The sequence below is a fragment of the Monodon monoceros genome, unplaced genomic scaffold, assembly GCF_005190385.1.
Source record: "Monodon monoceros isolate NGI ecotype Baffin Bay Population unplaced genomic scaffold, NGI_Narwhal_1 Super_Scaffold_18, whole genome shotgun sequence".
Lineage (NCBI taxonomy): Eukaryota > Metazoa > Chordata > Mammalia > Artiodactyla > Monodontidae > Monodon > Monodon monoceros.
In genome coordinates this window covers 130,750,423-130,774,948 of record NW_021703774.1, presented here as the reverse complement: position 1 = coordinate 130,774,948, position 24,526 = coordinate 130,750,423, and the positions used below count along the sequence as shown (strand labels likewise).

At 42.1% G+C, this 24,526-nt stretch overlaps 1 protein-coding gene across 11 annotated transcripts in view; it reads left to right on the top strand.

The window, feature by feature from the left end:
* FGGY (FGGY carbohydrate kinase domain containing) overlaps nt 1–24,526 on the top strand; it is a 432,084-nt gene that overhangs the window by 333,620 nt on the left and 73,938 nt on the right. For 10 of the 11 annotated variants that reach the window (XM_029226879.1, XM_029226872.1, XM_029226868.1 and 7 more), the window contains one exon: nt 372–466. The exons of the other annotated variant lie outside the window; for it this stretch is intronic. In XM_029226879.1, the coding sequence (XP_029082712.1) occupies nt 372–466 (95 nt within the window). The remainder of the gene's footprint in view (nt 1–371; nt 467–24,526) is intronic. 11 annotated transcript variants of the gene reach the window in all.

Genomic DNA, 24,526 nt, shown 5'->3' with positions numbered 1-24,526 from the left:
CAGGTAGCAGCTAGCAGAAGCCTGGAAAACCTGGGCAGAAAGGTCTCCTGAGTTCAGATACATATAGATAGATAGATGATTGATAAATAGATAGATAGATAGATAGATAAATATAGATATAGATACAGATATAGATATAGATATATGGTGCTGGCTTCCAGGGGACCCTTGGCTACTGCAGCAGCAGGCAGAGGCAGTGAAATCCTTTAGAACCAGGTAATCCCAAAGAACAGGGAACTGCAAGGGGGAGGGGGGGAGCACTCCTGCTGCCTCTACATCAGGTGTTTGTGCTGCTGGAGCTGCTGGCCGGCTCCCCGCGTGGCCCCTGGCCCTACTACTCCCTAACCAAGGTGTGGCCTTGTCCTGCACAGGCATGCCTGTGGTCCTGTCGCAAGAGGTGGAGTCTGTTCTCGTGGGTGCTGCTATTCTGGGGGCCTGTGCCTCGGGGGATTTCGCTTCTGTACAGGTACGTGAGGACCAAGGGGTGGGCCGTGGCCCCTCCCCTGTCTGGGACTGTCCTTCCTCTTGACAGCAGCTCATGTCTTGCAAAGCACACACAGGATATAATTAAGAAATGATAGGTTCCAGCCAGGGAAAGCACAAACACTTCTAGCCTCACATATTTTTTGCAGTTTTCATTTGACTTGGCCTCCCTTACTGTCGCTTGTTCTGTCTTTCTGTTGGTTTTCTTTTTTTCTCCTTTAAAATAGCTCTTATATTATTTCATTTGAATTTCCCCTTGACCATTTTTCTTTTAGCAAGTGAAGCAGGTAAGGTACAAAACAAATTTTTCATGTGAATTTCTGATTTGTATTTGCTTCTTTCATCTCCATCCACCACTTTTCAAATACCTCTGAGGTCTCTTTCAGCAAGGTGCACAAATGAAAATGTTAGTAAAAGGGAGTTAGAAGAAAAAATAAGGAACAAAGTTATAGGAAGAAGGAAACAACTCGATGGCAATGATGGAGCAGACAGTTTGACTCTGAGCTTCCTGGCAGCCGAGACAAAAAAGAACACATGATAAGTTACATAATTCTTATTTTCAAAAAGAGGAAGCATACTAGTTTCTTTAGGAGACAAAGCTTTTCCTACCACTGAATTGAAAAAGACATTTCACATGTGGGTTTTATGGAGAGACTTTGAGTGGTAAAATAATAGGATTAACAATAGGTTTACAAAAAGGTAGAGAAGCAGTATAGTTTAAGGCTGAAGGCACAAGCTCTGAAGGCAACCCTCACTTGACTTCCAACTAGTTCTGTAACCTGACCGTTCTGCTTCCACTCCATTTCTTTATCTGTAATAATAATCAGGAGCACATTATGAGTTATTTCTCTGGACCGGGAATGTACGTTCAGTCCCGCAACAGCTCTATAATTCCCATTTTATAGTTGAAGAACCTGAGGCAAAAAGAAGTTAAATAACTTGGCTTACGTTGAAGCAGCTAGTAAATGCCAGAACCAAGAAGTCTGGCTCCCAAGTTGTAACTGAAAGTTGAAGAAATATTTGTTCAGCTGAGTCACCAGAGAGCTTAAGTGACTTGCCCACGGTCTCAAAGTCAGGACTACAAGCCAGGTTTTCCACCAGTAGCCCAGTAATGAGAGCTTTATTTATTGTGATCCTCTTATGTACCAAGAACTATGCTAGGTGCTTTTCATATAACCTTCCTGCTACCTCTCACAACCCACACAGGCAACAGAGATCCAGAAAGATTATGGAACTCAAGTGTACACTGTTGGAAATGGTCACATGCAAGAGTCTGATACCAATATCTGTGCTCTTTGTGCCACATTTTGGGAAGTGTGGTGCACGACACCCTGCCAAGCCTCTCAAATTGATGCTTGTGAAATATCCCTTCCAAAGAATTGAACCCACTCATGAATGCTTGTGGATCTTAACTGGAGTTTTTAAACAAAGATGGTAGAGTTGAGTTTTCAACTTTTTTCTGGATTTTCTGGTGCTGTCTCAGAAACATCACATGGAGATGTTTATTTATTGTTGAAATGTTAGTGACTTGTCAGTTATTATTTTAATGTGTTGATTTATGAAGATGTTCTCATAACTAGGTGCCTTGCACTTCCTGGGACAAGGCATAATTGCCAAAACAAAACAGTAGAGATGTTTACTAAGGCCCTGCATAGGTTAATGCATATTATGGACTGGAAGTTTCTGTCCCCTCAAAATTCAAATTTGAATCCCTAACCCCACAGTGTGATGGTATTTGGAGATGTGGCCTTTGGGAGGTGACTTTGATTAGACGAGGAAATGAGGGTGGGACCTTTATGTTGAGATTAGTGCCCTGATGCGATGAGACACCAGAGCTTGCTTTTTCTCTGCCATGTGAGGACACGGCAAAAAGGTGGCCATATGCAAGCCAGGAAGGGAGCCCTCACCAGAGCTCAGCCATGCTGGCACCTTGATCTTAGTGCCTCCAGAACTCTGAGAAAATGAATTTTTATTGTTTAAACATCCAATCTGTGATATTTTGTTATGGCAGCCCAAGCAGATGAAGACACCTCGTTGAATCTTGACAGTCTCCCTGCCTGAGGGAATAAGGCTTTTTATTCCTGTGTTATATATGAGGAAACCCAGGCTCAGAGAGTTTTTAAGAAGTTTGCCCAAGGCTACAGTTAATAAGGGGCAGAAGCAGAATTGAAATCAAGGTCTCTCTGGATTATATCCTTGTTGATTTTCATTCTTTTTCTACTTTAGTCTAATTTTTTTTTCTTGAAAAAAAAATTTGGCTTCTTAAATGTTCAAAGGTGAATTTTCTGAAAAGAAATGTCATTGGTCACAAATCAGGAGACAGTCTGCCACTGAAACAAGAGTAGTGTGACAAGATCTGGCTGCTTTATCACATACTTCATACCATGCCTTGTGGCACCTCATTGACATCTTAGTCAAATCTGGAGTTTCTAGCTCTGAGAAGTTTCCACTCACTTCTTCTCCTAAGTGGAAACTGAGCTTCATCCCACACTGACATCTTCTTCACTACATAATATTTTCCCTTAATATTCTGGAACAGGATCTAAGATATGGTAGATCAAAAATTGGAATTGTTGACTTGAGTAGCAACTGCAAGGCCCACAAAATCTTAAAGACAAGTTCATGCCTCCTATTCAACCCGAGGAATTATGTGCCTCTCCTGACTATTTTTAGGAGACACTGTAATCTAGTAAAGAAAGCCCCCAGGTGCCAGAGACCTGAATCTTACCTGTCATCACATGCCTGAGGGAATCCATGTGGTCATAACCTCTGTGCATGGTTGTTGTACATCCTCAAACAATGTCACTTGGCCTCTCCAGGTGCTCGTTTCATTTGTTTGTTTTATTTCCTTTCTGAAAAATGTTTAAATAAGAATTGCCATTCCTGTGGAACTGCTGAGATAGAGCCTTTGAAAGATTCAGTGACCTCCGTGAAGCCCAGGTATAATTGTCAACATTGTAATAATGATTATGTTTGGAAATGTAAATGCATGTCAACTTGGCTTCATTCACCCCTCTCTAAAGAAGAGGTGCCAACCTATGTGCCCCAGGCCTGGAGACCAGCTCAGGATTCTGGCAAGTTGAGGTGAAAAAGAATTACTTCCTCCCTGTGATTCATATTTTTCAATCTGAACTTCAACACAGTTTTTTCTTTGAACTTCAAAGATCCTAGCTTGATCTTCAGGGTGCCTGCCACTCCTTCCTGTAAGAAAGCTGAGCAGAGCTTGCCAGCAACTCAGTGATTCCAGCAGGCCAGATGTTTTGTCTTCTCATAGACCACACACCTGGTCGTTGGATAAAGGATTTCACTTCTTATCTGGTTGGGCAGACTTTGGTAGACTCAGCTGGAGTCATCTCCTTCAGATGAAGGAAAGGCTAAGAAGACTCCAGAAAACCAGGCTGCAGACCTAGGGAAGAGTCCTACGTGCCCAGGGAGACAGGGTTTCCCAATGTCTTAGGCCCATGAATGGATGACTTCAGCTAGGGGTAGAGCACTATACCTTCCTTTGGCAGTACCAACAGATCAGAAGGACTTAGAATTGTGGATTTTACTTACAGCTATTGCAAACTTCTATATATTTGAATTCTGGGGAAAGTTTATCAGCTGGAGGGAGAGGGATAGTGGATGGAATTTTCTGATGGAGGTATTAATGGGAGAGATTGGTCAAGTACAAGGTCCATTGCTATTCCAAATTTTGAAGCCTGCTGACAGTTCCTGCTTCCACCTCTTGTTCATTTATCCATTCATATTCTCATCCTCAGAGTCTCTCTCTCCCTCTCTTCCTCTGCCCTTTCCTACCCTCCCTTCCTTTAGACAACTAAAGGCTTCCTGCTCCTATTCCCTTTCCAAATTAGGATCTCACAAAGTGTAGTTATAGCCATCCATCTGCATTAAAGAGTAGAATGCCTAATAATATCTTAAAGAATTGTCCCTCTCCAGAAACCACCATTTCTCCTTTTAGTAGTTTTCAAAACTATTCTTCCACTAGACAGTGTGACAAGTATCATGTCACAGTTGTCTTTGTATCTGCAGCTTAATAAAATGGAATCAAATCACAGAGATGCCATTTTCATGGTAAAAGTTCAGCTATTGAGTAAGTGGGAGGGGATGCAAGGAAGGAAGTCTTCCTCCCTCCTTAGAGTTATCCAGGCGGTCTTGGCATCTGTGGCCTTTCCACCTGACCACTCCTCCATCCCTAGAATGTCACCCATCGTTCCTCTGGCCATCAGTGTGCTCCAAAGTGATCCTCTCAAATTCTGAATATCCTGGAAAGCAAATAATTATCATTAGAAGTTGGGAGCATCCCATAACGATTCTCTAGGCTCCCAGGCCCTGGGAAATTAACACACTGGGAAAAAATCACTTTATGAACTATCAACATGATTACACTTCCTAAGCACAGACAATAGAGAGGTTCTAAGAAATGCAAAGGACACATAAAGCAAGAAAGCGGTTTCAAGATGCCATGAGAGAAAACTCAATCCAATGGCAAAGGGGCAGAAATACAAAATGGCTTTCCACTTTCTGCTTCCTTCAGCCCCTCTGCAGATGTCATTAGCTTCCTGTGATGTCTTATCTTAAAAGAAAGCTTTTTCCCCCCAAGACTATTTATATAAAATAAGCTTTAATTCTAACTGTGCTATTGATATTTATCTTGACACCCACCCTTCCCCCCAAAAAAAGCAGTAGAGGAAGCCTCTGAAGCAAAAATCAGCAGAAGGAGACAGTGACAAGAGATCAAAATGAATTCAGCCATCATTTTAATGGTAGTACCAGGGTAAAGAAAATAAGCCCTTGGAATCAGCCAATTAATCAAAACCTTTTTTCCTCCCATGGTGTGAGGGTTGCCGCCTCTGTAAACCATTGACTCCGTGCGTTCCCACCATCAACTTTCCCTGTCACGTTCCAGACAGACTCCTGTGTCTCGCAGACCAATGCATCTAAGTGGCCAGTGGAGAGCGGTGATTACTCACCCTTTCTGTAATGTGTGCCCACAGGATAAACTACCCACGCTGACCGCAGTGGTCTACCCTCAAGATCAGTCCTTGCAAACATCCTCACTGCTTAGCTGAAGCCTCTCCTTCTGTTCTTTTTCATGACATTTCCTTCATTTAGAGCCAGTTTATATTCATCACCTATTATGTGCTTCAAAGCCTGTTATTTTTTTATGCTATACAATACGTCTCCATATTGTTTTATTTTGTGAGAGTTAACTTTCTGTGTTTTTTAGTCCTGTTTGGCTTCCTGTCACCATAAATACCAGTTTTACATTTTGCGAAGTAAAGTTGATTACCATGATCTTGCTTTCTGGAGGTTTGGAAAGACTGATATATAGTAGATGTTCAGAAATATGAAACCATGCCGTTTCTTGGCACATTCAGTCTTAATTTGCTGGGTTTCTTTCCTTTTTCTGGAATACAACTACTAATTCATGTTCATTGGGAAAAAATAAGAAAATTCAGTTAAGCTGAAAGAAAAATATGAAAACACTGATATTACTACCCTAAAACAACCACTATATTAGATTCTGGCTTCTATCTTTATAATCTTTTTGTACATACTTTTAAATTATTTTATACTTTTCTAAATTACAAAACTGTGTTCATACAATGCATATTGTTTTATAGCCTTTTTTCCCCCACCCAAAAATACATAGTAAACATCTTTATTTATCATATTTGTAGGCTGTACAATTTTCTGCCCCATAGTAGACCAGCGGTCCCCAACCTTTTTGGCACCAAGGACCGCTTTCGTGGAAGAAAATTTTTCCACAGATGGGGGTGGGTGGGGAATGGTTCAGGCCGTAATTCCAGCGATGGAGAGCCGCAGATGACGCTTCGATCCCTTGCCCGCCGCTCACCTCCTGTTCTGCGGCCCGGTTCCTGACAGGCTGCGGACCAGTAGTGGTCCGAGGCCCCGGGGGTTGGGGACCCCTGCTATGTACCATGACTTATATCCCCAGTCCTCTAGTTTTGAATACTCAGGTTGTCTCCGTTGTTTTAAAGAATGCTGCAACTAACGTCTCTGTATCTAAATTTTTGCCCATACCCTAAATTATTTACACAAACTAAATGATGGAGGTATAGTTATTTGGTCAAAAAGTTTGCCTAACTTTTAGGATTTTGATACATGTTAGCACTTTATACTCCCACCAATAGTGTGTGAAAATTCAGGGCTCACATTCCTTGTGTATAAGGTATCTTTTGCTGTGAATTTTAGTTTCATTTGGCTTTCATTCCCAGGTCTCTTAAAATCCTATTTATTTCACATATGGTCCTGATACTATCAGTTTTTTTTAGCAACCTTTTGCCCTTTGCTGCTTAAGCATGTGTTTCATGAGATATGAGGTTCTGGTTTCTAATTAAATGGATTCAGGTTTCTGATTGGATTTTCTGTATCCTGTCCCATATGTGACTGCCTCATAGAAAATCAACAGAAAACCTGAAATGGTAATTAATAATTTAAAGAAGGGTTAAATTAAGAATGTGATGCTGGTCCTAACATTCTTTATACTTACTGCCATACCTGGTTAACAGTACATTCTTATCTTTTTGAGAATTGCTCCCACTCAAAAAAAAAAAAAAAAAAAACCAACAACAAATTCAGGTTCTGATTAATTATACATCTCCTTGTTCCAATCCAATTGGCAGAATGGCACCATGGATATAAAAGTCAAAAATTAGCACAAAATTAGTATTCTATTTTTAGGAAATTATTTCAGTTTGTAAGATATATGACAATGGACTCTCCTGTTCCTTACAGGGTGATCCTAGAACAGGGCCTGTTACTTTCCAGCCTTTGTCATTCATAGAATCCTTGCATCAACCAGTGGATGTTAACAGTCCCCACTGTACAGATGAGGACAGTGAAGCATGGAGAGGTCATATAACTTTGCTTGACACAAAGTCCATGCTCTTTTTGTTCCATCAAACCATGTTCTTTATATTCCAGTAAATATATATCTGTTGCTCGGAAAAAGTGTAGATTCCAGTATAGCACTTTAGCTGCGCTTCTACAGGGTAGTATGGTTTATAGAACATATCAGCGCACATGTTTAGCCTCACTGCTTGGTTGAGTATGGGACATAGAAATAAAAAGAAGAAATGTACCCTCTTTGGTTTGGAAATTTTCTAATTTCTTTGCCTGGAGAAGGCTTCATACCCTACTCCCAGTAGTGTTTTGTTTTATTTATTTGTATTTAATCATAATCTGTCCATTTACTTTTTATACAGATGTATATTAAAAAGCACTTTAATTAAGAACTTTAATTAAATGACACTTTTTATAGTATTGTTATTAACACAGAGATTTAGGCTAACAAATATTTTTTCCAAATATCTCCCTCCCCTTGCAGTTTTTACTCAGGAACTTAAGATTTGGGCTTTTATAAAAGAAAACAGTGGCCAAACATCTACTGAGTACTTTAGAAACTTAGAAGGGTTTCAAAACTGTATTTCTAAAATAAAGTTTACCTACCTTTTTTTTTTTTTTTGCGGTACGCGGGCCTCTCACTGTTGTGGCCTCTCCCGTTGCGGAGCACAGGCTCCGGACGCGCAGGCTCAGCGGCCATGGCTCACGGGCCCAGCCGCTCCGCGGCATGTGGGATCCTCCCGGACCGGGGCATGAACCCGCATCCCCTGCATCGGCAGGCGGACTCTCAACCACTGTGCCACCAGGGAAGCCCTGAGTTTACCTACCTCTTTGACTTCATTTTGTTCAAGACAACATTTTATACTGGTGCAAATCTGAAAAAATACGTTAGATTATTTAGTAGAAATGAATGTCTGTAAGTACTTAATTCCTCATTCTAATGATCATTTATACTTTTCCTTTTTATAATAAATGTCTTTGTTGGAATAAATCAGAAATGAATAGGTAGGACTTCTTTTTTCTCCCTTTACTCTAGGATGTCATGAATAGATTATCCATGCTGTATAACTTTAATATTCAACACAGTAAATTAGGGTATGGAACCAAATAAGAGATGAGGGAAGACAAGACCTTTAGTTAAATCAGGAATTGTCTGTAATTGGGAAAAAGTTCTGAAAAATGATTACACACACACACAGTCATATACACATACATACCACATACCACTGAACAAAGTTTGATTCAGAGTCATGGAATGTTTAGAGGTCTTACTGAAGTATGTGAAAGACTTTTGGTTCCATCATTGAGGCAAATGATCAAGAAGTATGCAAAAGAAGAAATACCATTATTACAGTTGCTTATTGGAGGTATTTGATACGCTGCAATGAACCATAAACTACCACATGTGTAGAAACTTGGATGGCATATCTCTCATTACATGCATATCAAAGAAATTTGAACATTTAAAAATTTAGTACCATGTTAAAAGTTATACATAAGGAAATTTCCTATACGATTATCACCATAATTTTACAAACGAAGAAACAGGGTAGGAGGGTTTAAGTGACTTACCAGAGCCCATGGCTAGAAAGGGATGGAGCCAGAATCCGAGGCCTAGCCTAGGATTTCAAAGCTGAGGACTGTTCAGCTTGGTCACACATGGAAGTGGACTCCTCTAGGACTGAGTGTGATGGCCATTATTTTAAAAAACTAGTACCAGTAATAGACAACTAGAATTTTTTGAATTTATTTTATGGAGGTATAGTTGATTTACAATGTGTTAATTTCTGCTGTGCAGCAAAGTGATTCAGTTACATATATATGTGTATATGTATATACACACACATATATATTCCTTTTCGTATTCCATTATGGCCTATCACAGGATACTGAGTACAGTTCCCTGTGCTTTACAGTAGGACCTTGTTGTTTATCCATCCTATACTAGTTTGCATCTGCTAATCCCAAACTCCCAATCCATCCCTCCCCCACTCCCCCTCCCCCTTGGCAACCACAAATCTGTTCTCTGTGTCTGTGAGTCTGTTTTTGTAGACAACTAGAATTTGAATGTGCATTAAAATGTCCCTGTGTTAGTCAAGGTCCCCACAGAAGTTACCTTCAAATTAGGATAGTTTTAGAGAGTTTAGTAGAGGGACTATTTACAGACTGGGGACCGGCCCTGGAGAAATCACAAGGGAGGATATAGTATACTGGGGTTTGTAACAGCTGGACCTTAAGAGGTGAAGGGAGAGCACAGTTACTGGAACCCCTGAACCCCAGAACAGAGGGCTGTGTGGAGGCGACCGATTCAGCTGGCTTGCCAGTGACCCTGGAAGTGAAGAGCTGGGTTATTGACCCCATCTTCCTCCCGCTCTCTGACTTACTGTCGGGCTCCCCATTGGCTGGATTCAAAGTCATAGGGCAAGAGAGCTCATTGATATAGTCCGTACAAGTGAGCCTGGCACAGCCCAGAGAAGGGTGGGAGGGGGCCTTTAGGAGCAAATGCAGCTGTCCTCCGTAGTCATCCAGACTGGGCTGTGCAGGTCTGTCTGCGACCAGAGGCCAAGCTGTGAATGGTTTGTTACAGATTGGCAATGAGATAAGGGACTTGCATCAGAATGTAAATCAATTACAACATTTTGTTCGTAGCAAGATGTTCTCAGTGAGAGAATCAGGGTGTTTGTTTACGTTCTGGAGGAAACTCCTTATGTCATTATGGACCGGCCCTTTGAGTAACACTGATCAGATCTGTCAGCTCTGCAGATGACAGGCTAGGGTGCTCAAAAGGGACCCGCTTATCCCTGCTTTCCTTTTTCTGCCTTCCCTTCTGCCAAAGACAAGAAAACTGTGCCTCTTCTGAGCTGGGCACTGTGCTAAGGTACTTGAGATGCCATTTGATTCTTGCAAGGTAGGTTATTCACCTCACCATTACAGATAGGAAACTGAGGCTCAGAAAGTTTAAATAACAGATCCATCATCTAACAAGTAGCAGAGCTGGCGATCAAATCCAGAGCTGACTCCAAAACCTGTGTTTTTTGTATAGGCTGCCCTAGGGCCATGCTTAAAATTATCTGACATTAATACCCAGGAAACAGTGCAGGGTTCTAGGGGGATTGCCTTGTTTGGAGACCTATGGCTGTATTCTCTGCTTTTGGTAACAACAACCAAGTCATGCTTTCTGGGAATAGACACACCCCGACTCCCACAAAGTCAGACAGCACCATTTATGGGTCCCATGTTACTTTGCTTTACAAGGCCTTTCCCAGCCTAGCCAGCCAGATCAGAAGGTGAAGTCAGTTTGTTTCTAAGTGGCTCTTGTCTGTTTCTATCTCTTTTTAAATCTGGGAGGTCAGGAAGAAGATGGGGAGAAAGAATTCATGACAGGGATACATTTCCTTAGAAATGTTATTAATTGGCTGGGCAAAACAAGAGAAGGAAATAAAATAGCTGCTCCTTACTAAGTAAAGGCATCTTCTTCCCTTATCTCATTAAAAATTAAAAACACTCTTGGTTTAAGCAGGGCAAATTAGTAATTAAGTGCTATATAATCAACTTGTGTAAACATAATATTGAAGGGGAGGCCAAATTAATCACTGTGCTGGCTTGTTTTTGCCCCCATCAATGCACCTTTTACTTGGGTCCTTCCTGTGATGTCAGGATGCATTTTCTGCTCTCCTCTGCAGCTGGAGATAGGGTGGGCTGTGACAGCTGGGCTGACAGATGACAGTGGGCTACATCTGGAAAAGGCATGTGTCTTGGCCTTGATTCAACTAGGTGATGAGGCTCCCTATTTAATACATTGAGCCAAGGCTCATCAGCAAGAGGCTGCCACGTGGCAGGGACAGTCCTAGATGGTAGCAGGACAAAGAAGATTTAAACACATCTTGGGGCCCATGGAGTTCCAGTCTGGTGGGGAGGAGGTGGACACAGACAGATACAGTTATGAAAAAGTCAACACTAAATGTAATGACAAAGACACAGCGCCTTGGCTTGGGCTCAAATCATGGCTCTGCCACTTACCTTAAGTGAGTTACTTAATTTCTCTGTGCCTCAGAGCTCTCATTAGTAAAACATAACAGTAATATCTGCATCATAGGTATATTATCTCACAACTCGTGTTGTAAGAGGTCAACACGTTAGTACATGTAGAGTAGAATACTGTCTATTTAATGTTGGCTCTTATTTGTTTAACTACAGTTGCTATACAGTGGATAATAGAGCACCAAGGAAGGAGTGTCTTCCATTGTCTTAGGGCTAGAAATAGAACGGTGCTTCTGAGAAAGCAGCATTTGAACCGGGCCATATAGGATTAGTTGGTGATAGAGCTGGAACTCTGTGGAGAGGCATGTGAACCAGGCTGGCTCTTAATCTTTGCAGTAGAATACCTTCTCTGAAAGCAGAGGAGGGAGCATGTGCCTCAGTCCTACACAAATCTCTCTCCATTTCAACTCAACACAATAAATATTAGTAATAACTGCTGGAGCTCAGTCGTGTTATGGCAACTGCCTGCCAAGTCTTGGGGGTGGAATAGGGTAAATGAGCTGAACCTGTTGTGGACGGGATAAGAGGAAATCAAATGAGGCCAAAGAAAGTAGCCCACTAAGTCACCTTGCTACACTCAAGGTGATGGCATCTCCTTGGCCTGCTAGCTATGTGAACCAGCCTGGCTGGGCAAGGTGCTTAGTTTCTCTGATCCTCAGTTCCGTATTAACCGACCCCACTGAGTTACTGCAAATATTCTATGCATGAAAGCACAGTTAGCACAATGCCTGGCATGCAGAAAAGTACTATTATTAATATTTCCTGTATTAATTTGATCCTTACCCCAAAACCAGTAAAGTAGGTGGTAGCATTGTCCCACTTTATAAAGCAGGAATTTGAGGCATCAAGACTGATAAGCTAAAAAAAAAAAAAACTCATAAGCTGACCTGAGGTCACATGGATAGCTAGTGGGGGGAGGAAGGCTGCAATTTAGCTGGTCTGGCTCTAGGCCCACTCTCTGCATATCCCCTGCTGCCCAGTGTCTCAGAGGGCACCTAGAGCTGGCTTTACATATTATATGCTAGAAATAGGGCAGAGGTCACTTGATTATGTCCAGGCCCCTCAGTTGCTAATGAGGAAGAAATCCTTTCTCCTGTTTAAAGGAATGATAGGGTTGAGCCTACGACAGTGGTAACCCTCTAACAGGTGGGGCAGGTGGGGCAGGCCAGAGTGACTCACCAGGAATGATCAGCCCTTGGATGCAGTGGGGATGCAGCTGCCTGCACTGAACTTGGCAGTTTTGCTTAGGGAAGAAAACAATTTGTTTATTTTTTTATCATTCATATTCCTCTTCCATAAAGGATTTGAGGAAGCTTATAATAAATGACTAAGCAGAATAAAACTAAGCAAAATAAAACTCACAAGTTAGAAGCTATGTAGGAAGATAATATACCAACTACTTAGACTAGGGGGTCCTCAAATATATATATGCCTGCAGGCCATACCAGGTAGGCCATGTAAACAAGCAGAGAACAAGATGATTTCATTCTGTACCAGATTGGAGGATGTATACTCTGCCTAAGGACGTTGAAATTCAAATTGTTTTAACCCTGCGTTGGTGAGTGTCAGACCAAGCAGATGTGTGGGACAGATTTGGCCTATGGGTCTCTGACCCATAAATAAGGGGATTACTTTGAGCTTCCCAGCAGCCAACACAAAACTGGAAATATGTCAAGTCATCTAGTGTCCACAGAGTCAAGGAGGTATACCAGTTTTCCAAAAGAGACCCCAGGTACCAAATTCTAAAATTTCCATTCCTTTAAAAACAAACAAAGAAGTCATTCCATGGAACTTTACAGAAGAAGCAGAAGAATTCATCCTGTACTACCTTGCTAAAGGTCCGGAGCAGGACATTGAAACTTGACTTGAGGTCAAGAATTGCCCGGGCTTATAACTTTCTGGAGCTGTCACCTGCCCCAGGGGTAGAACTGAGAATACCCAGCATGGTGGATGGATGGCGTGTGCCTTACCACTCTTCCCTGAATATTCCTTCCCTCAGGCAGCTTCACAAACAAAGCTGTGTCACTGACCTAGGAGTGTCTTAGAGGACCTCAGTACTAAAGCTTTTTACCAGCCTGGCATCAGGGAAGTGCTAAAATGAAGCACCCATCAATCGAGAAGGGCAACAGATGTCGAAGCCTATCAAATGTCAGTAAACAGCAAGCCTTCAGAGGCCACCGAACTTGGCATCGTCTTAGCAAAAATACACCGTTGCCTTCAAGAGGGAAAGCCATGGACTTTTATAAACTGCATTAAGTGATGTATTTTTTTTCTTAATCTCTACTTTTTTTAAGGGCAAATTTAATGTTCCCAGAGTGTTCTAGGCTTTCAGTCCTGGAAATGTAGGTCTTCAAAATATCCTCCCAGTAATTATGAGAAGTTTCATGTTCAGCTTATCTAGTACCCTGCCTTTCACTGTTAGCAGTATGATTCATATTATAAGCAATAAATAGGACCATAGTTAAGAGCACAGACTCAGATGTCACATAAATCTGGGCTCCAGTCCTGAGTTCAGATGCTAAAGCGGTACATTAGGTCAGTCCCTTTACCTCTCTAAGCTGGTTTTCTCACTGTAAAAATGAGACTGTTAAGAGTGCCTGCCTCATAAGCTTGTTGTGAAGATTCAATGAGATAATATGTAGAGAGTATTGAGCACAGTTACTGGTGTGAATAAACTTTCAGTGAGTTATACAAAATTAGAGTAATATTTATGAGACCTATCATTATTAGCTGACTGTAAATCACACGTTGTTCTAGCGCTTTATGTATATTATTGAGATGGCTGGGCCACTCATTTGCCTGTTTGCTCTCAGATAGCTTATTCACACCTGCCCTGCTGTGTATTACATTTCTCAGGCTCTCTGGAAACTGGCCACTGAGTAGATTTGGCCAATGGGAGATGCTGATGGAAGATGGACGTGCAGGAAGCAAGCGGGGAGAAGTCAGGTCATTTCTCTCTTTCACTGCAGCAGCAACTGCATCTCCTGTGTGATTCCAGCTCCCAGCCTTTCCCTTCAGGTCCCAGGGCTGACCACTCAGCCCTTCTTTGGTTTTCAGCTCCAGCCTGACATGGCCAGCCCCTGGCTCTGGCCACACCACTACGTCCCATCATCTCTTGATCCCTAAGAGGAGTAGCAGCTTTTTGCCGTCACCGATCTCTGAGTTCCTTCAATATCATCTGTTTGGCTTCTTGGTTTCTTGTGTCATCAATGAAACCGATTTCTTGTGCTCAGTTCTTTTTGTTGAATGACCTAGAGTGGTTTCACTTCTCCCGACTGGACTCTGATTGATACAGTCACTTTTAAGCATTAAGAGAAGTCAGTCCTTATGGCAAATCCACTTCCCCTCCTCTCTCCCTGTCGGAATGAGCTAGGCCAACAGGAGAAAGGGTGGCCAGTTATCATGGAGAGCAGTTCACTTTGACTAAGTGACACCCAAAAGACAAGAAATTGACGTTAGCAACTTTAGTGAACACCCAGCTCTGAATAAGCCCACTCTGAGTCAGGCATTGAGGCCAGTGGCCACAGGTAGCTTAGCACCTGTCTCAGGAGACACAACTTGATTACAAGTCTGAGCCAGGCACAGTTCCAGGTAGTGTCTAGTCAAAAGGAATAGAAACTCCTCTTTCTTGAACCAGAACTCTGGACCTTTCTAAGTGAATCACTCTATTACATATGTGATTATTCTCATCACCCAAATGAGGAAATAGAGACTCAGAGAGAGCAAGCGATTTGCCCAAAGTCACATAGCTATTAAGTAATGGCATTAGGAGTTTAAGTCTGTATGTCTCAGAGCTTATGTTTATTGAGACATATCTTTTACTCAGGGTTTTCCAAGCTTTCTTCCTATCTCAAAGCAAATTATAAGAAAGCTACATGCATAACTCATATTGCTCTGGCCTTCTTGTAGATGTTTCCTTGCAGAATCAATATTTAGCCTTTCTCACCTAACTCTCACAATAGGTTTATGTGCAAAGTCTCTTTTTTTCAGTTTTACAAATGAGAAAACAGACTCAGAAATTAAAAGAACTTACCCAAGGTCACACTGGCTGTTAATATTCAAGCTGGAATTTGAATACAGGTTTTTGTGTCTCCAAGCACACGCTGTTTCTATGGGTGACCTCAAAGTCGTGGATAGTGTAATAGAGGGCCAAATGTTTTACAATTTTAAAAAAGAAAAAGAGGAAAAGCAAGGCCAGGTTCCCCACCTTCAAGGAGCTGACAGGCTAGAAAAATAAAAATGAAGTAACCTGAAACCAGAGAGTGCCATTACATAATCTGCTCCCTGGTAACAGCTACAAGCAGGAAAGAGAAGTGTGGCTTTGTATAAGAAGTAGGACTTGAAGTGGAAATGTCAATTTAGGATGAGCAGAGAAGCAGCAGGAAGTGGGCTTTTCAGATAGAGGGCTAGTGAAAGCAAAGGAATAACACAGACAGAAAGACATCAACTCAACTCCTAGGAAAGCATCCCAGTTCGGGAGTAGCAGAAGAGAAAGCTCGATATATAAGGACCACAGTTGATAGGGAGTGGGGGTTGTCAACTATAAACAAATCATTAGGAGTTTGATCAGGAGTCTTGGGAGCATCCTTTGCCCAACATCCCCTGACTCTATCATTTTTTATAAAAAATGTTTCAGGCTAATAGTCTCATTTACTTAAAGTCAACAACATTAAGTGCTTCTTAGATAGTAATACTGCTTCCTGCTTAAGAAAAAAGCCTGTAAGTTAATTCAGCCTGGGAGTAACGACAAAGATTTATTATTTATCTCCAACAGTTTTGAAGCCTCCCTGAAATATAAGGGGACACTCTTTAAATGTCCCTAGAAAGTTATCCTATTTCACTAGAGTGCATTTGTGTATAGAGTGTAACATATCAGGTTTGAAAATTTCAGGATGAAGAAGGCACCTTCTGAGACAAGGCCACTGAGATATGGGAAGCAAGCAACCCACCTCACCCCACCTCAAAATCTACCCCCTCGCCCCTCTCTCCAGCCTCAGCTGACACCGTGGCCGAAGGAGCCTGTGTGTTGCAGTTGATCAGACTGAAATTCCTACCAAGTTGGCCATGTCAGTTTCACCTGTCAGCATCTCTGATGAGGAGGGATCCTGACAAACCAGACTGGTTTAGATAATTGGATTATAGCAGTTGTCTTCATCTTAGTAAGCTGACTAACTACTATAGACAGACGTTTACAGAGGAGAAATTTATAGACAATCCTAAAGTGGAGATTCGAGGAAGTGCTTAGAGGACTGGGAAGCAGCAGGCTTTAGTGAGTCCAACATATTGTGATGTGGTGGGGAGCTGTGACCCCTCTCTTCAAGGTGCTCCTAAAAGGATAGCAGAGGGTATTCATGTAGTTTCGCCAGTCATCACATAGGTGACTTTGCGGATTAACTCACTTAGTCCTCACAACAATCCCATGAGGTCCTGATATTCCTTGTGCTTTGCAGATAAGGAGATGTTTGCAGATAAGGAGGCCAAATCACAGAGAGGTTCAGTACTTTCCCAAGGTCACATCCTAGTAAGATACACTTGGTTAATGTTCTGACCCTGTAGTCTGCTCACTGGGAGAATATTGGAACCCATCTGTAAAGTTGCCTTGGGACACTTCCTCATGGTCAGGCCTCCCTCTACACTTCCCCCACCTCCACCTGTGCTTATCTCTAGCACTGCCCTTAGATGTTTCCATGTCTGCTTACCCTACTTGGGTGTGAGCTTCCAGGGAAGGATCCCAGAATTCCTCACCCTTAATCAGTAGCAGGTGCTGTGTAAACGTGTGTTGTACCAAAGTGGAGGTGAAATTGACAGAGAATTTGTCATCTCCCTGGAGCTGGCCGAGCAGACTGGTTACCCAGGGAGCCAGCCACTAAAGCAAGGGTGCTGCTGTGATGGATGTGGACGGAAAGCCCTCAGCAGGTAAAATCAGACCCAGGACCACCTAGTTCTTAGCTCTGTCTCTGAAAACAGCTTTCCCTGTTCACACTGGCACTCACTCCAGACGGTCCCTGTGCTTCTCAGTTACTCTCTCTTTTTCAAAGATGAGCTCCCCCATCCTCAGTGTCGGTTCCGTTACTGAACAACCCAATATATAACCTGAGACACGAGGTCTACCTCTTTGGGCCTCAGATTCCTCATCTTTACACTGAAAGAATTAGGTTCTGGTTTTCAAACACTTTAAAGTAGTGGATCATTTGGGAGTTAGAAGCTGAGCCGTGTCTCCTGCTCACCGTGTCATGCCCTCCCTTTCCCCATGGCAAGGTGTGACCCCTTAGAGGGTCTCAACTGAACATAAGAAGCACTGGACTCGATCGCGTCAGAGGCAGTAACCCAGAATATATTAAGGTAATGAACACGAATACTTAATAGTATTGTACAATAACAAAATAGCTTCAAAATGGAAGATCCAAGCCACTGAGGAAGGCGGGTTCAAGGGTCCTGGCTGGACCCCTGCGCCTGCTCGTCTGTCGGATGCCGTGTGCTCCTGGAGGACTTGTCGGCTTGGCCTGATCGGGTACAGTGGGTTGGGGAAGCTAAAGCCTCTGGGCCCCATCCTCCTTGGCTGGGAATAGACCGCGTGTCGTGGAATTGTATCCAGCCACTCTTGGAGATTGATTTTCCATCTGAGGATCTGACCTCTTTCTTCACCAGCAGAGGGGGTCAGACCGTCCTGGGGGGGAGGTCAGTGAGCTAGCCCCCTGAAAGGCCTTCCCTTTCTTTCTCTTTCTCTTTCTTTTTTAACTGTCTGTTTCAAAGGGAATTTCCGATTACTCTGGGGGCTTAACACCACCGGTTTGAATCCCTCTTGGCACTGAGAGCTTTGAGATAGCCATACCACCCCCCTATCGGTGCTTTGTGCTAGGAGATTACTAAAGATTTAATTCCATTTATGTCATTGGATTTATTTCAGAAAAAATCCAAAACCTTTTGGAGTCAGGGATGAATGCCCCATTTCCTTTATTTTTTGTCAGTTTTCACAGATTCCTTATGTGAATGCCTCAAGGGTAAAAATCTTGCTTTAGTTATTTCCATATTTCCAGCGCCTAACACAAAGACTGACCTTGACTGTTGGTAAATATTTGTACATCATTCAACAAATACACCCCCAGGTACAGTGATGTGTGAAATAACCATTGTACTAATTTTCATCACATTTACAGTCGAGTGTAAGAGACAGTTAAATACAAATAAGTATATAGTGTATCTTGGGTTAAGGGCTATAAAGAACAAAGAACAGTTTCAGTGGAAGAACAAATTTGAATGATTGATGAATGAATGAAAGTAAGACGACCTCAACTGCCAACCCAAAATCTGTCTCATCTCATCTCTTTGTAAATAATTATTATTGCTATTATTTTAATTATCACAACTGCTACCATTTCTTGAGTATCCACCACGTTCCAAGCTCTGTGCTAGCATCTTCCTATTTGGTACATCAGATTCTCAGAAGAACCTTTTGCTGTTTAGGCCTTCTTACCCCTTATTCCAGATGAAAAAATAAGGCCCAAGGAGGATAATTAACTTGTTTATGGTAAGAGAGCTAATAAATGTCAGAGATGAATCCATGTTGGTCTGACAGAGCCTTTGCATTAAGCAAAACGGAAAAAATTCCAAAGGTTATCACCAGGGATCCAACAGGGTGTCCCTGTTTGAGGAACACCACCTCCTACCTTGTTGCAAAAGATCAATGATGTTAGGTGAGAGGAGGAAAAAAAGAGAAAAATCTATGCTGGAGAGTGAGAGGGAAAAGAAGGAAGATAGTATTCTTGAATTGGCCATCTTATCAGCCCAGCAATAATAAACCATCACCATGGGAACAGGAACTCTAATTAATGACAGATGTTGAGTCACTTTAAAAACCACACCATCTGAATGCCGAGCTGGTGCCGTAACCCTCTCTCCCCTGCCGCAGCTGGGAGCATGCTATGATCTTGTTGGAGAGACCCATCTTTCATGGGTGGAGCAAACTCTGGACTTGGCATCAGAAGACTTAACATTTGAGCCCCAAATCTGCCTTTCTGAGCTCTTTTGCATTGAACAATAAGCTCGCCAAAAGTGAGAGGTGGCTATCATTAATTTTGTCATTATTTTTATTACTAGTAGTAATAGTAGCTTTCTGAGACTCAATTTCAAGATCTATATAATAGTAAGTAATATCATTTCATCAGTTACTGCAAGAAGTACACTTACAGCAATGCCTGGCATAGACAGTGTGCCATCGTATTTAACCATGGTGATGCTGATGCTGGAGGAGAAAAAGAGGAAGGGGGAAGAGAAAGAAGAGCAGTTGCAATGATGTACGTGCGTAGAACTATGAAGTCTCTGAGGTGTGATACAAATGAGGGCATTCTACTCATTGTCGAAATACTTTTGGTCAGTTCCTGGCCTGGTAGCCCATTCCTATGTTTAGTTTTCTCAAAGGTTCTATTGTCTGTGTTGCCTTTTTGTCCAGCCCAATATGCATGTCTCTCCTGCTTCCGGCTGTGCAGTTTAACTGGGGGAAGGACAACCAGGACAAAGAATTGACAGAAACCATGAGAAAAATTTACTCAGAGCCCAAGTTCTCTATAGGCCAGGATTTTTCAAAGGGTGTTCTTTCATACATTAGAAGGTATTCCTGGAAAGAATTCATTTGGAAAATGCTACGCTCAAGTTAACTAGGTATCTTTATAGCGAGACTTTGCATAAGCCTTTAAGATATAAACTTGCGTTGTGAATCTCCCGGGTTGAGGAGGCATTTAGAATATAGACTTTCATAAATTTACTTGACCAAAGAATTAGTCTTTCATGGAGCATCTTACTTTGCTAAAGGACCAAACATTGGGAAATGCTGCTATAAGCCAAGGGTCGAGACCATCAAGTGTACAAGTAGTACAACTTAACAGGTTTGAAAACCTCCACCAATCTTCCCATCAATTCATGTGTCTATTTAACAAATTAAAAGAGCACCAGTGCTATATTTGGCAGTGACTACATGCTAGATGGTGGAGAAGCAACAGCAAGATCCATGTATTTCCCACTCTTACCCTCTCGGAGCTCTTGTGTGCCTATTGAGGTGAGGGAGAAATTGCCTAGCGGTAGCAATGCAGTGTGACAGTGAACAGATGGAGATCCCAGGGTGGCATGGTACCAAGGGAGGGGCTTCTTATCCAACTGAGTGGGTCAGGAAAAGTTCCCCAGAGGAAGGAACTTCCAACCTGAGATTCAAAGAACAATTAGAGCTCTGTAACACATTGTCAGTGCACTTTCCCACGTGTTGTCACAGTGCATCCTCACAGCAGCCCTCCGGGTCAGACACAATGAGTGGTAAAAGGAAAGTCGTTAAGTGCTGCTTAATGAGCTCCTACTACAGGTTAGGGGCTGTTCTAGGCATTTTATACACTTACTGCATTTAATCTTCACAACAATGAGTGGCCTCAGTTTACGGATGAAAAAGTAAGGCTCAGCTTAAAGTAGCACAAAGCTGCACGTGTAATTTGTATAAAACGAGGATCGAACTCAGAACTACAGGACTCCAGAGCCGCCTCTCATTGCATCATCCACCAGAGATGAGCCCAGCCAGTGGCTAGTCCATGACAGAGTTTTGACCAGAATGAGAAATGTAGAAAAGTAAGCAGAGCATCATAAATGTTTTCTTCCTAAATGATTTATGTTGTCCTGAGAAGTACCCTGGTCCCAAATGTTTGGTGTAGAAAGTCCTATGCTTTTTTTTTTTTTTTTTTAATATTACCTTGTATGAGAAAACCTTTTTTATTTTGAGTTCTTACTTGGCAAAATAAAAACTTGCTAACCATATGCCATTCTCCAAAGTAATTTTGGAAATATTAGTGTCCATGAAATTTAAAAATCTTGGAAATAGTCTGTATGTATTTTATTGAACATACTCATTCTAAAGATGAGAGGACTATGAAGCATCACATTGCTTTGGGTCTGCTGGTTTGAACTTGGATGAGTTACTAAACTCCACAGACTCAGGTGTCCAGCAGCCATAAATGGATACAAAGTAGAATAATGTGGCATCTCCCTAAATGCACACATATGCCACCGGTGGCACTCAGGATGACTTTAGCTGGCATGTGGACACTCTTTCTAATGGTTATATATTTATTTTAATGTATATTAGAAAAACGGTGACCAGCACCGTATCTATGTTTTCATAGACATTTCTGCTTAGAACAAGGCAGTTTGAAAAAAAAGCAAGGAATTTATTTGGAATTTAGAAAAAATATTACATGTATAATACTACAGATGGTACTTGGATATGGAAACAATTATGAAGATGGTATGTGAGTAACTAAAATTTGTGAAATAATAAGATAACATGTGTGAAAGTGTCTCATGCATAGAAGGCCGCAGTAAACACTTCCTTCCTTTCTGATTCATCTGGCCAGCAAGTGGCAGAGCGCAGGACTAACCCTCATAGCCTCAGACTCCCAGTCCAGTGCTCCTTCCAGGACACCTTTAACTCTACTGCTTCCTATCTGCCTGCCTCACCCAGCATCCTACCCCTCGCCACTCATCCCTCAGGAAAAATGCAGTGAGTAGGTATTTCAGAAGTGACTAGTGGCTTTGCAAAAATGTTCTGATGAATGTCAATAATAAATAAAGTATACCTAACAGCATAGACAGTGTTAGCATTTGGAAAAACAGGAATTGGATTCTGAGAATTGAAAGGGCCCTCAGAGATCATCTCACCCAATCCTGCCTTTTACGGATGTGGAAGTTGGGACTCAGGGAGGGGAAGTGCTTTGGTCAGAGCTCTGAGCTGATCAAACCAGGATGAGGATTCATATAAAACATGCAGATATAAAATGTTACTTTTTTTTTTTTAAAAGACCTGTTTCCTGCTTTCCAGAAAAGTAGCAGGGATGTACCACAAAAGGACTTTTACTTCCACAAATCTAAAAATGTGGAAAGTCATGCTTCATACTGTGCCCATCAAGAAAACATTGTAAATGATCACTGGAGAAGGCATTCCTGGTGGTATTCTTTTGTCTGTTTGCTTGCTTGTCTGTTTTAATTGTAAAGTACACGACATAAAATTTACCATTTTTGCGTGCCCGGTTTAGTAGTGTTAAGTATTATTCACATTACTGTGCAACCAGTATCCAGAACCCTTTTCATCTTGCAAAACTGAAACTCTGTACCCATGAAACAACAATTCCCCACCTCCCTCCCCTCCAGATTCTGACAACCACCATTCTGCTTTCTGTCTCTATGAATTTGACTACTCTTGGTACCTGATATAAGTGCCATCATATAGTGTTTATCTTTTTTTTTTTTTTTTTTTGCGGTACGCAGGCGTCTCACTGTTGTGGCCTCTCCCGTTGCGGAGCAACAGGCTCCGGACGCGCAGGTTCAGTGACCATGGCTCATGGGCGCAGCCGCTCCGTGGCATGTGGGATCCTCCCGGACCGGGGTACAAACCCGTGTCCCCTGCATCGGCAGGCGGACTTTCAACCACTGTGCCACCAGGGAAGCCCAGTGTTTGTCTTTTCTGTGACTGGCTTATTTCACTTAGCATAATATCCTCAAGGGTCATATCCATAGGCGCACGTGTCAGAATTTCCTCCCTCCCTGGTTGTTTCCTTGATGCGACACAGCCTGTTCTCTGTGGTCCTCATTTGTACCCATCATCACCGTGAAGACTTTGGCACGCTTAATATTTTAATGACTTCTCTCCAGTGGGGAAATATTGGGTTGGCCAAAAAGTTCATTCAGATGGAAAAGCCCGAACAAACTTTTTGGCCAGCCCAATATCCCCGTTGGGGATGACAGCAGCAGTAAAAACCGATGTCGGAAAAGAACTGAAACCCCCTTCTCCCAGTCTTTTCTAAGTAGGTGACAAGGGAGAGAAATGAGATTGCATGCTGCATGCCCCCACCCTCACCCCCAATTTCCTTCATTGCTTCCACTGCAAGTCTTCAGTCAGCCGCAGAAGAGCAGTGGGGCAGTGGGGTTAGTGGTTTCAAAAGTGGATTTTCAAGAATAGGCTTGCGTTCCAGTCTAACCTCTGTAACTTACTAAATCTAGGTTGTTGGATAATACGATTAAGCTCTCAAAGCCTCATTTCTATTATCTGTGAGTGGACAGAATAATACCTGTATCCAAATTAAAAAAAAAAAAAAAAAAAAAAAAAAGCTTGCTTTTTTTCTCCTTCTGAGTGGTGAGATATTATTTTCTGGATACTATATTTTAGTTTCTCAAATTAAAAAATAATAATACAGTGACCCCGTCCACTGGGTTGTTCAGAGATGGGATGTGATGTTATCTGACATTTTGGCCACTGAGATGTCTTGTTCTAGGCTGAGGATTTTAGGGAACCTCATGACATTGGAAAGGAGACGATGCTCATCTATTATGCAGCATCTGTATGTCAGATACATTCCTTTTTCATCCAGAACAGAGTAGAACTCTATTATGGCCCTTGACTCTTAGCATCATTAACATTTGCTGTCTCCCCAGCTTGCCTTAACCATCCCTGTTCCCGCAATTCCCACCCTTGAACAGCGCCTAGCATAATGCCCAGAAACCTACAGATGTCCCCCCTCGTTTAAAAAAAAGAAAAAGTGTTTCTTTAATGCATTGGGAACCACTCAACATTTGTCTGTGTTTATTTGGCCACTAATACAACCCCATATCTTAAGATACTCTCTTCCCACTCCGATACCCCCATGGCCTCATGATAAAAGGTACCATTCATTCGACCTCTCAAGTCTGGCAAAGAAGGAATCCTGGGGTATAGAAACTGATTTTGACTCCTCTCTGAGCACTCTCCTTGCTGACCACTCAGGAATTTTTTTTCCTGGCTTTTGACCCTCCCCTCTTCTTTCTTTTGATAAATCAGACAGCTGTCCCCAAAGGGATTGCATCCATTACCTTTCACTAGAGTTGAGTTCACTTTCCGTTGCATGTTTCTGTTTAAAGAGAAAGGCTTTTAAAAGGGTCGAGCATACACTGAGTGTGTACTTAATTTTTAATATGTGTGTGCCCACAGCCAAGAGAACAGAAGAGAAGCCTTAAATAACAATGAGACTGAATTGTACCTGTGTGTTTTATGTGGCACTGATTCCTAAATATATATATTCTTAGCAGCCAGGTATTATTTAATACATCCCCGTTAGTCAAGATGCCA